This window comes from Scomber scombrus, chromosome 6 (assembly GCF_963691925.1).
Source record: "Scomber scombrus chromosome 6, fScoSco1.1, whole genome shotgun sequence".
Classification (NCBI taxonomy): Eukaryota; Metazoa; Chordata; class Actinopteri; order Scombriformes; family Scombridae; genus Scomber; species Scomber scombrus.
In genome coordinates, this window is record NC_084975.1 from 8,032,319 (window position 1) to 8,045,364 (window position 13,046).

Genomic DNA, 13,046 nt, shown 5'->3' on the forward strand with positions numbered 1-13,046 from the left:
GGGCAATTAAAAAAAACATTTATTAGGAAAATACACTTAAAAACACCTTAGAAGCAATTCTAAATTTGAACATTAAAAAGTCCATATCAACATGATCTCACAGGGTCTGACCAGTTGTCTCATCCGTCCAAAACACTACACGAACATGCAGCTTTTTAAGATGAAAGAGTATCAGTGGTAGAAGAAAGCCTGCAATCAGCTGACAACAATGAGGGTGAGAAGTTTGTGGCGTCTGTTTAAAATGCAAAAAGGACAAACTGTGCAGAGCATCAAAATAACACTTGACCACAAAATATGCTGAGCTGCACCTTGCACTATATCTCACATGTTAAACCTCTCGTCCCCTTTTTTTCATGAGAGTAATCTGCATAACAGACCGTGACGTAATAATTACAGTGGCTAAATATTGTGCAGGCATTTCTCTCAAAGAAGCAAACAAGTTTCCGTGTTAAATGGAATGTTTAAAATGATGCAAGTGTCAGACTTGAGTTTTAGCCATAAAGACACATATACAGCATAGCTCTACTAATCTGCACTCTGAGGGCGTCCTGAGCAGTGCCGGATTAGAATTAGCCATGCTTTGCAATTGGTCAGATCTGCAGAACCATTCAGGAGATATTCTAAAGAGCCATATGTGGGCCGCCATCACTCAGAAACACTGAGTTAGCAATTTGCATCTCTTTAAGCCTCCCACTTAGTTCTCCATGTGCGCTTCCCTTATTGGGTTTTGATTTAAAAAGTTCAGTCCGTCCGCACCGTCCTGGCTCGGCGTGGACAGGTATTCTAACTCGTAGCCTCCGCTGTTATTGGCGGGGCGGACTTCACTCGATGGTTTTTTGTGCTCCAGGATCTGCTGCAGCTGGTGGCTGGCGTACTCTGGCTTGGCGGTGAGGGCTCCGACGGGAACCTCAATACCCAGGATGTCGGTGACCATGTAGGGGCGGAGCCAACCCACCAGAGGGGTGCTTCCAGGGGTGTAGTGGGTCTGCTGGTGGTAGAAAAGGAGACCATCCACCTGGAGCCATAAATTCAGAATTAAAGTCTGATTATGTATCATATAATGTTAATGAATAATAACACCTAGCTTTTATGCCCTATCAGGCATTTATCTAACTCTAAAACTTTGTGCAATGTTTGCTACAGCAGCAGAGGAACCGATTCTTGGAAAATGGATGAAGGACTGAGGATCTGTTCTTACACTGAAGTTGTACTCGGCAGCCAGGGCTTTCTTAATCGATTCTGCTGTGCAGTCCGTGTTCTGGAGGCTCACAAACCGGAACTGTTGGACCAAAAAAAAAAAGAAAAGACAGCACCACGTTGTTACTTGCAAACTCAATTTGTCTTCATGTCAAATGTGAGCAATTGCTTTTGCGAGACTAAGTTTACTCGATGAGGCCTAAGCCAGATTTAGCCCCTACCGAGCCGCACCACACAAATGCTGAGGTTAAGAGGTGGAACTTGAACTCAAAGTTCACCCTGAAGTTTCCTGAAGGCACCATAATCTCCAAGATTTGTGTTCAATAATCACTTTAGTGCACAATTAGCCCTGAGGATAGTAATGACAGTTTGCCTTTAATTTTCCTTTTTCCCCCATTTCCCCCCTGAGGAGTTTAAAGTTCAAGTTCAGGACTTTATTTGGGGAATTCAAAGTGCAGCAAGGCATGAAGTACAATAAATACAAAAAGCAGAAAAGATTGAATAAACATGTGTCTCAAATAACAATACTAAGAAAAGAAGGAGCATGACATGGAGAGGCTCTGTTTCTGGCACTATTACTCACAGGGTTGCGTTTGGCGATCTCTGATAGGCCGTCTGTCTCCTGGACTTTGGATTGGAGCCAGTAGAAACGGAACTGGGTCTGTTGATGAGAAAACAAGCACTGTAAACAAAACAACAAACAAAAAACCCCCTCCTTTTCCAATCCTGAGCCAATGAGATGGCAACGTGGCAAAAACGCACATCTGTGGTCCAGACTTTGCTACTTAAGCAATTAGACAAGCATTCCGGGATTGCTGGAGGATTAGAAACCAGTCTTACCGTGCAGTCATAGACCGGGTGGCCTCTCCAGCACATGACGTCCAGGATGTAGTACGTTCTGTCCACTTCACTATAAATGCAGTCCAGGATCGTGTAGTCTACATGGAGCAAATACAAATTAATGTTATAATTATGTGGCAAACCCAGGTATAAAACATACAGTATCACTTAATATCAACTACTACTGACTAAAGACAAAGCAATAAGACGATTTCTTACAACCTCTCTGAATGACTTTGACCAACTCCAGTAGGGTTTAATAGTATTAATGGTCGATATCAGCTGCACAACATTAACAAGTTCTGGTGTATTTGGTTCTGCTGATTACTTTCAGGTTCTGTAAGATGCTTTAGGAACAAAAATTCCCAAACCAGAGGAATTTGAAGATACTCTCACCAACCCCCACACATTGCCCTGAGGATGGTGCAACAATGAACAACCAAATGCCTCGAGACATTTTAGTTACAAAAACCTAAAAAACCCCACCTTCATAACAAACAGCAAATGACAAAAACTTCTGCTCAAGTTAACCCCGTAACACCCAGCTTTTACGGTTGGAAAAATGTTTTGTTCACGATATTATATTATATTTACTAAAAAGTAAACCTGACATATGTGGTACTTTTGGGAAATTTGAGATCTCCACTAGAATTTGAAGTCAGGTTTTATGACTTTGACCAAATCTTGTAAGTTTGACAGTCTTTTGATGTTTTAGTGCTACATCTGGCTCAGAATATAACTTGGAAATAAACGTGTATGAATGAGAGCCAGTGGGAGATCCTGTTATTGGTGGAAAACTTTTCCGTGTTGCTAAATTGAATATTGTAGGCGTTCATTTTTGTGAATCAGGGAGTTCCAGATAAAGCGGGTCCACCTACCTTTTCCCATGGCGGAGTTGTGTCGGTTCCCACCGGGCAGCAGGGAGGGGAAACGATTCACACAGTAGCCGCTTTTAGTGTACGCTGCAGTGGAACCCTTCAAAATAAACCCAAAAACAAAACATCAAAACCAGAGACGATATAAGAGGAAGAGACGAGTGTTACTTCGAGGTCAGGTACTCCCCACAGCATTGTTCTACACTCTGATCAAAAGAAAAAAGGCATTTTGACAATACGTGGCATCTTCTTTTGAAGCAGTGACGGTTATTTTTGGGAAATAAACTTATTTGGTTTCTTGTTTAGAGTTAGATGAGATCACTCTTATATCTGTCCAATAAATGTAAGACTACAGCCAGGAGACAGTTAGCTCAGACTGGAGCACATGGAAATAGCCAGCCTGGCTCTGTCCAAAGGTAACAAAATCCACTTACCAGCACCTCTAAAGCTCACTAATAGTCACTCTCAGAGATTGCCAGGCAACCAGCAGTTTTAAAGGCCCCTTAAAACTGTGATTTTGGGCTGTCTGAGTCGAAAAAGTGGTGAAATCTTCGGTTGTCAATTTAGAAAACGTCAGACTCGTTTGCCTTAATACATCCACAGTACAAAAAAACCGAAACGGTGGAGGTGAAGCAAAAAAAGAAATCAGTGCAACCGTTGCTACGGATGATGTGTTTCTGCTTTCAGAAACTTTTTTTTTTCTATTTACGTCGCTCTGCTGAGATTCACCACATATTCAGCGCACAATCTGACAGCCTGAAACTGACATCATGCAGTCTGACAGATTATTGCCAAGATTTTATTCAAGGTGTCTCAAACATGCAATATATCACTGAATTAAATGTACTTGATCGCTGTTGTCTCATATTCTAAAAGGCAGTTTAAGCTTAATATTTACCGGACAGACATGAAAAAGGTATCAATTCTGAGTTTTTATCAATTTAAAACTGATTTACTGATCTGACCAAAAAACCCATAACAAATAGGGCTGCAGATATACCTGAAATGATCATCCCAATATCAATACTAATATCATGCAGATAGAAACAGTATATGTTACAATTAAACTCATTGTTGTTGTTTTTTTAAATAAAATCTGCTTAAAATCAATAATTTAAACAACATAATTAAGTAAAACAGTAACACAGTATGATTGTATTGTTGTGAAACCATTCCTCTAATAGTCCACAGACATCGATAATAAGACTGAATTATCTCCGAGACATTATTTATATACATAATCATTTCGGTATATTCTATTTGAGCTCCCTCGATGCAATAAAAAAAGAAAAAAGCATAAAGTGTAAATCATATTCACAAGACATCCTGATGACTGTAATTGCTGGGGTCATGAAAATTATGGGACTTAAAAATGGCCTCATGGTTGAGAAAAAGTGTTTTGGTGTAGTCTCAGCATGAATCAAACCCCCACACAGTCCCCGCTGAGCTGCACAGGAGCTATGAGAGATACAAGATAAAAACTTGGCCAAAACTGACAAATAAATCTGAGTTCTTGCACGCATATAAAAAAAAACTTCTCTCATTCAATTTTCCTCCAGCAACGGAAATCCTTTTTTAAGAGTAGACTCATCAAAAGAGCGCCGGGGTAAGGCCTTTGACAGATTTGTCGTCAATGAGGTCAAGATCTGAAATAATGAATGAGGAACCTGATGACTGTAGGTGCACAGTCATTATGGTATTATAGATGGTTGCATCACAGAGTGTGGAGTGTGTGACAGAGTTACAACAAGGGTTTGCGTGTGGTTTAGGGGTCGGTAGGAAAGACAGTTACCAGTAATTTGTATCTAATACTGATAAGCATTTTCAAGCCTCGTCATTTCTCATGAAGCACAAGTTAGATCTGGTACAAGGTAAAAGACAAATGTGATGTTGAAAGAAAGTAAATTTGGGAAAAACAATCTCAAATTCTGAGTAAAAGCACATTTTATTTCACAAGAACTTAAGGGTATTAATATCCAATTTCACTTCTTGTATTTTAAGTCATGGTGACAATTTAGAAAATACTGAAGTGGATATTAAAGGCTTTAAAAAGGGGGTGCGTTTGATTTGACAGACGTGTCTGTCATGATTCAACACTAGAGCTGACAAGTGTTAATCCAAACCCAAGTCAGACGTGGCAGTCTTTGCCTCCACAGCCAAAACAAAAATAAGCACAAGAGAAAGCAAAACTTCCTGCAATCAATCATCTGTAAGATGGTTAGAAAACTCTAAAAGTCTGAGCCGTTTTAAAGATGGTCCTTTTCTCATCTTGACATTCTGATTAAATTAAACATGTTGAATATTATTGGAAGTTTTTGGCTCTCTTCACACACACACACAAACACACGACAGACGGTCAATTAACAGTGTTTGCAGTCTGTGTTTAATTTGGCATGTATCTGATCCACAGACCAGCATGTATTTTAGTGAGAAACTTTAATTTTTGAAATGGTTCGCCTCTCATTCCCACAGTCTTCTCCCACTAAAAAAAGTGCAGCTAACCAACAAAAACTTGTATTGATTATATTGATACTGAATTGACAAGAATACTGTTAATGTGTCATATTTCTTTTAGGTAGTTTGGTGTAATATTTCCCCTGGAGAGCGCAGGGAGCTAACTTGTAGATTTTTTAACATTTTACAGCCACTACAGAAACATTGGCTAACTGCTAAAGTATGATAAGGTTGTTGACATTGACAGCTGTTAGTTATAGGTTTGATTAATGGATACAGTCTGCTAATGAGCGTGTTTGTATTGATTACCGACAGTGGCCGATCAGGCTAATTAACAGCTTATTGGACTGTCTCTAACGGGCCTTATGCAGTAAATGGTTTTACTGCCTTTCTACTTTCCTAATTAAACGTGACGTGCTTGATGATGTTATTAATGACTATTGCTGAAACTTGAAAGCTCAGACATCTCGTAGCCCTTTAGCTTCCACTTTTCTTTTTTTAATACGTCACATTAACGTTTATTCACCCAGAAAAACGTAATATTCCTCTGTATAATATGACCTCCTCTTTCTGTCAGCTGCTGTGTGTCTGAAGTGTATTTACTAGTTTTTCACACATGATTTCGAGCCAGCTGGAGGAGCGAAACCTGTGACTTTCTGCCTTTGTATAATTTTCCAGGCTGCTGCCATTTCTGCTGTACTTCATGCAGTTTGCAAACAGAAATGCTCCGACATCCAGCAGCTCAAAGTGCTGTGTCCAGATGAGTAAAGGTTGAAGGTGGTTTCTGTGGGAAGCTGTATAAACTGTGTAGCTGTTTTAATGTTGTAAAAAGACCTTGTTTTCACATGCATCCTGGAAATCCTGAAAATTTAAAGCTTATTTCAAGGACAGGAAAACACGAATGTGATCGTCTTAGTTTGATGTGATCTAAGAAAAAAAAGGGGTTAATATAAAAAGAAAAATCTTTTAAATAGAAGATCCCCCAGTATTCGCCAAATCTGTGACTTAACACAGTGATTTATGACATATTTTCTCTAGATGTGAATAGTGTCAGAAGTATTTTAAAAGTCTTTTCAAAGTCTTCTAGTAATATACGGTTGGTATAATCCAACGCCTTTATGACTCGACCGGGAAGTACCCCCGCCACCCTCTCCAATCCCCCTCTGGTTAACACTGCCCCCACGGCAAACCTCTTGTTCCACAGGAAACACTGAGTCCTTTTATCTCCCTTACCTCTGCCGGAGAAACTTTCCAGCAAATCTCTAAAACTCTGGTTTTTTGTGCTTTTTACTCATCTTACCAAGTAGCAAAAGTAATAGAAACACGACACGGACAGACTGAGCAGCTAAGTGGGTGATGACGGAGTGTTTCTGGGGGTTCGACAGGGAGAGAGAGAGAGATGAGGAAAGTTGCACAACATACTGACTGTGCCAAGTTCAAGAACCCAGCACAAATATCCTGTAAAGTTTTATTAAACGTATCTTTTCCAGGCAGCCCGGTCAAAAATGTTTTGAGGCCCAGTTAAAGATACCCTCAACACATTATTTAAGACATATAAAATACTTTGCTTTGACCTCCTCCTCCTTCCTTTGATAAAGCTTATAGTTAGAGCTGGCCGAGGCTTGTCTTGGACGAACCCCTAGTGATGATGCTATAGGCCTAGACATCATGGGGGACTTCCTACGATGCAATGAGTTCCTCTCTCCTCCTCCTTTCACTCTCCATCTATACACATTCATGTACCATTAATGCATGTTACTGACTTGGCAGCTTTCCGGGAGTTTTTGTGCTCTCTCATCTCACAGGTAAACTTCAGCTGCGGACTGCCTACTGTCCCATTTGTCCAGATTGAATATTTGTTATTATTCTTGTTGCTGTGCCTGGTTCTGCTCGAGGTTTCTTCCCGTCTCCTCTGCTGCTTTTGCCAAGGCCTTGTTCATGGGAGATTGTTGGGCCTCTGTAAGTTAAGGAGTGTGATCTAGACCTGGGATAACTTATGTTGTGATTTGGTGGTCTTCCTCATCTGTAAATAATATTGTTTGGTTAAAAATGCCAGACACAAGATGTCTCCTACTTCACTTTAAAGCCCATTTTCAGTGAATATACACTGGAAGCTCAGAAATGTCAAGTGAGGTAAAAGTAACCCAAACACACTGTTTTTTATTTTTTTAAAAGGGGAACTTTTAAAATGACCTTACTAACCTTATTAAACATATGTCCCACATTTCACTAGAGCACAAAATCAAATTACTCATTTATTCTTGTATCATGATCTAGTGACATAATTCAGGTTTACATCAGAATAATTTTAACCTATCTTATTTCCAAATAGGTGCTGCGGTGTAATGTGGGTCAAAACAGTCATTACAAAACTGGTTTGGCTTGTGTATGTGTGTTTGTGTGTGTGTGTCTAGCGCACAAAAACACACATGCTTTTGGTTCTTCAGTTGTTCTCGACATACCTCTTCTATAGCAAAACCTGTGTTCATGTCTGTGGTCATGATGTAGCGTGTTTACAGGAAATACTGTAGTGTTTAAATTATGGTTGTAAGTTATATGCCAACAGCTGCATAGTTTATCCCTATGTCACCATTTTGGTAAAAGTGTTTCACATAATGACTCAGGCTTAAAAGAGCTCAAATTGTGTGATTCATATTGTACTCATATCTCACCTTAGGTACCAGAATGAACATCTTTACTGTATTATGGTGGAATCACTCCAGGTTTACTGCTTTCGTCACAGATTCAGGAAAGTTTTTCTTCCCTGTGCGCCCACATTATTAATTTGATGTGGGGTTGCTCATACTGGTTGGTTCATCTTACTCACTCATTCTTCCCACTACCAAGAATGCTTACCTGAATTCACAAGTAATAAAAGGTAAAATACGGTAATCTTCTCAAAGTATTGATTCAGTACAGCCATGATAATGTATTAAAATTAGAAAAGATCCTGAAAGCTGTTGATCTTGAAAGCTTGTTCATCATTTTGGAAACTTTCGATCAGGAAAGGAAGATGACACAATAGAAACAGCAGAGATAGGAAAGTAATTCATCAGTTAGTAAGAGGCAGCTCAAACAGTCTTGTGCAATAAATTATTAATGTTGGGCCTTTAAAATAATTACTGACCAATTTAGAAACGCAGGAAGAGGAGTGAAGGCAGTGAAAGGTTCCTACCTTGGAGGCAACAATGAGAGATCTTTTCCCCACAGGACAGACCACCATTGTCCATTCAGTGTCCAATTCTGATGGCACATCCACCAGCCACTCTGACAGCATGAGCTGAGGAGGAGGAACTGAGTTAACAAACTCTGCATTTCATCTTCATCGACATTATATTCAAGAGAAAAATGGAAAAGTCTGTCAGCATTCAAAAAGCTGGTAAGAACACAATGATTTATTATTGAGTCTTATGCCAGAGACAGAGAGCTGTCATTCTAGAGACTCAAGCGCCCTCTGCTGGCCAAACTGAAGAATGTAGCTGAGAAGTACAGCTGAGCTGCTGTCCTTCACACATGAACAAGAGTAATACCTCTGGGTAATAATACATCAAACACTGACCTGGTTAGCATAATGTTTTGGCAGCTTCCTCCTCTCAATCTCCATCCCCTCTTCCTCTGCTTTGTCATCTTGCTCCTGTTCCCCCTCTTCCTTTTTCTCCATGTCCTCCTCCCCATCGCTGTCTGCTCCTGTCCAGTCCCCATCAGCCAGACGCCGTGCATGGTTGACATAGTTTAACCTTTTACTGAGATGAAAAAGAAAAGCTCATTCAGACACTTTCAATGTGGCATAAAACATTAAATAATTTAAATTTCAGCAATTAGGGTGACTGCAGTACATTTTTCAATCTAAATATCAAAATATGAACCATTTATAATGGACAAATACTGGAAAATTCAGACATTTACCTTTTCTGCAGTTCAAGGAAGCGCCGGCGTCGCTCGCTTTGCTCCAGCACACTGTACTTGCTCTTGTACTGGGCCAGCCGAGGGTGGGGGCAGGCCGTGCTGTTGGACTCCTTGGACACAGCAAAGCTGGCCGAGAGGGCTTGGGTCAGGTCATCCATGGGGACTCTGCAAAACAACACAGTGGTTAATATATATTGTCCTTTTTTTTAAACTCCATTTCTTCCACCCACTTATATTAAAGATAATGTGGCTGATGAATTCAAAAAGTAACCACTATGAAAACATGAATATCAGATGTAATGTTATTATTACAGCCACTCATGTATACACTCATTCTATTTGGAGCAGCTTGCAGTAATACTACTTTTTTTTTTTACAGCTGTAAACACCTCAGATGTATTATGGACAAAATAACTGTACAGTTATAACGCATTTTGAGTGGGAAAATAATACTATGATGTAGTTTTCAGGTGTTTTTTGTGTTCATGTTACTGTGTGAGCTCAATAAACGATAGGCGATATTTCTTTTCATCTCCGAAATATTGGATTAACACTACTGAAACCTGAGAAGCTGAAACTAGCAAATATCACACATTTTTTGATTGATAAGCAACTTTTGTGGTGGAGATTGGACAAAGTAAAACATGTTAAGTTGTTACATTGGGCTCAACACATGTTCACTCACTTACTGAAAAAAATGAATGACTAATTTGATTAGGGTAAGCAATGTAAGATTATTCATCTGCTGACTTTTTCTCTCATTTTTTTCTTTAAGATATGAAGAAGTTATGACTTCCCAGAGTCAAAGGTGAAGTCATGTGTCTTGTTTTGTTTGACCAACAGAGTCCAAAACTCCCAAATAATTCACTTTACTATCATGTATGACCGGGGGCGTAATTTCCACTTCCCCCCGTTTTTGTCCCCCCCACTTTCAAATTTGTTTATTGTTACTTTTTAACCGCATTGCGTCATCTCCACAGACAAGCACTGTTTTTTCATCTATTCCTGATGCATGGTCTACATATGAAAAAAAACAGTGAAATCTGCCTTTATTGCATTTTCACAAATAGAACAAAGCTTTCATAATTCTGAAACTGTCTTTTAAAGAAAATTTGGCCTTTCTGAGATATTCCAGTCCAGATTTTACTGGTCTACTATATAGTGGTACTATACTTTCTGGCAGAATATATCATTATTAGTTAACTAGTTAGTTAGTTAGTTAGTTAATTAGTTACACCCTTGTGTATGACAACCTAAGACATAGAGTCCACACATTTCTGAAGACTTAAAAGAATGGTTAAAATGACTATTTGATTATCAAAATAGTTGCCAATTCATTTTCAGTTGATCAACTTATCAACTAATTGTTGCAGTATACTAAAATTGATAATGTAAATAATCAGTCCTGCAGAAAATTCCCTCTAAAAGATATACTGATCAATATTCTGTTCAAAACATCCTGATAATGTGTTGATGAATATTAATCTAGATCTTGGTTGATTGACAGTCACTGACAACATCTGGTAATGCTCATTTGTTCCTGTCTATGTATCCTAAATGATTATTGGTGCAATGTAAGAAGCTGGTTAGTGCTGCACATGGTTAGTTAATGTCAATACTTGCACACTGAACTATGACAGTAGCTACGTTTCACCTATATCAATATTTGCACAAGTTATAAACACATGCCACAACAAACACCCTTTCAACGGGTGATAAACCCACATCTATCTAGTCGAGTTTTAGTAGAAGTTTTTAAAAAAGCCCGGGCTCTGCTAACTCTACATCCAGCTAGTCATGCTAGAGGTTAGCATTGTGCTAAAGCTGCTAGCATACACTGGGCCGACCAGTCCCTAGCAACAGTGATTCTAGAATGTTACGTCACTGCTAACACTTCTACTACCGAAGACAATTAAGCCGCTGCACCCGATGTTTGGTTTGATAACAGTGAATCAATTAGAGAAATACATTAAGATAAATAGATACCTTTGGACATGCAGGGAGGTTGCTGTTAAAAAAGCGTCACGCTGTCATCTTTCCCCACCGGTGGGGACTTTTTGTGGGCCGACTAAGAGCAACAAACTAACCCGGAGTTTTTTTTGCAGCAGCACACGATGAGGATGGAGTAAACACTGTACATTCATCGCCTACTTTAATATGTACATCTTTGCAATCTTATTCAATCAAGCTCTGCCATAAATGTTACTGTTTTATTTGTTTATACATTTTCAGTTATCAAAAAAGGTGATCATTTTACTTTTATGTTTATTACTGAGGTCATACTAAGTAGTGGTGGCCTACTGAGGTGTTCTTAATATTTTGTCCCCCTCATGTATGTTAATGGAGTGGACAACATATAAGGGACACCATTCAATATAATGGACCCTAGTACATCACCATCACCCACTGGGACCTCAATAATAAACATCAAGTAGAATGATACCTTCTTGACAATATCAACAAAAACTGAAAATGTATTAAACTTCATAAATGTAGAATTTAAAGCAGAGCTGTTTTATTGGATTGCACAGGTGTACCTAATAAATAGGCCAATGAGTGTACATTACAATGAACAGGAAATACTTTATAATAATAATTTAAGTAAAACTAACAATACCACACTATAAAAATAAGTACCAGCAACAAAATGCATTTGAAGTATCAAAACAAAACAAAATTACTCATTATGCAGAATGACACCTGTAAGTGTCACATTACATGTTATTGGATTATTGTTATGAAAACATTAACATATAAACTGTAGCCTATATTTGAGTAACTTCATACATTATTTGATAATATAATCAATAACAATTTTCTGAGCTGATCACATGTTTTGTATGTAAATCGTAGTCTAAAACGTAGCCATCGCTATCATATAAATGTAGTGGAGTACATACAGTGAAGTAGAAGTATAACGTAGCATAAAAATGCAAGTACCTCAAAATGTGTACTGTACTGCATAATTGAACTTTCCTCTGACTCTGTGTTGTATACTTTTGTATGAAATGGTGCTATAAAAGCTAAATTGTATCTTAAACACGAACATCTTCATGAACATCTTGTGGTTGAGAGATATTTGATTTCAGAATGTGAAATAGGTAAATATAAGAATATAATGGTGGGTTTCATAAAGAAAAAAAAAAGATTGTGCAAATGTATAGGAAGCCAAAGCCAACAATACATACCACTACTAGTACTAATACCATGAGTTTACCATAACATTTAAAAAAAAAAAATGATACTTAATAATAGTAAGGGCCTTTATTATTAACTTTATTATCATTCCTACGTACTTTATTCCTCATTATCATAACTTAAAGCCTGATTTCATCAAGTATCCTCTGGATGTTGTGTTGTAGGTCATACTCTGTTCCTCCTGTTGGGGGCGGTATTGAGCCAGTTTCTCCCCTTTGAAAGAATATAAAGGAGCTGATGAAAAAAAGGCGAACTTGCCTTCAATTGTCCAAGCCTAACGTCATGGAAAGAGTTACTTTGTTGCAGCGCGCATAGGAATAAACCCTAAGAAACAACACCGGCCCGTGATGTGTGTTGATACTCAGTAGACGGAGATTGTTTGGTTGCTGATTCCGCTCTTTGTTTCATTTGAAGGGTCGACTGAAGATGCCCAGGAACCTGTTTACAAGGAAAACGCAGCAAGTTTCTGTCTGAGGGAATGCGGAGCAGGCTCAAAATGCACAGGGATACCATTACTCATCCCTCTGCCTTTCTTCACGCCAGGCCACTTTGTCTTGGAGATATTTTCACCAAGGA

General features: G+C 38.7%; 1 protein-coding gene across 1 annotated transcript; it reads right to left on the bottom strand.

Annotated features, from left to right (window-relative positions):
• On the bottom strand, nt 1-11,326 carry snupn (snurportin 1). Its single transcript, XM_062420893.1, has 9 exons — nt 11,259-11,326; nt 9,273-9,437; nt 8,926-9,109; nt 8,542-8,646; nt 2,916-3,012; nt 2,038-2,135; nt 1,781-1,858; nt 1,199-1,279; nt 1-1,015 (listed from the first exon to the last, which is right to left on the bottom strand). The coding sequence occupies exons 2-9, from the start codon at nt 9,428-9,430 to the stop codon at nt 695-697; spliced, it is 1,122 nt and encodes a 373-aa protein (XP_062276877.1). The 5' UTR covers nt 9,431-9,437; nt 11,259-11,326; the 3' UTR covers nt 1-694.
• Nucleotides 11,327-13,046: the final 1,720 nt, after the last annotated feature.

Coding starts and splice junctions, on each gene's coding strand:
- snupn (XM_062420893.1), bottom strand. CDS start 9,430: ATGGATGACCTGACCCAAGCCCTCTCGGCCAGCTTTGCTGTGTCCAAG. Junction 9,110..9,272: donor TTCCTTGAACTGCAGAAAAG/GTAAATGTCTGA, acceptor TTTTCATCTCAG/TAAAAGGTTAAACTATGTCA. Junction 2,136..2,915: donor CAACTCCGCCATGGGAAAAG/GTAGGTGGACCC, acceptor TGCTCCATGTAG/ACTACACGATCCTGGACTGC.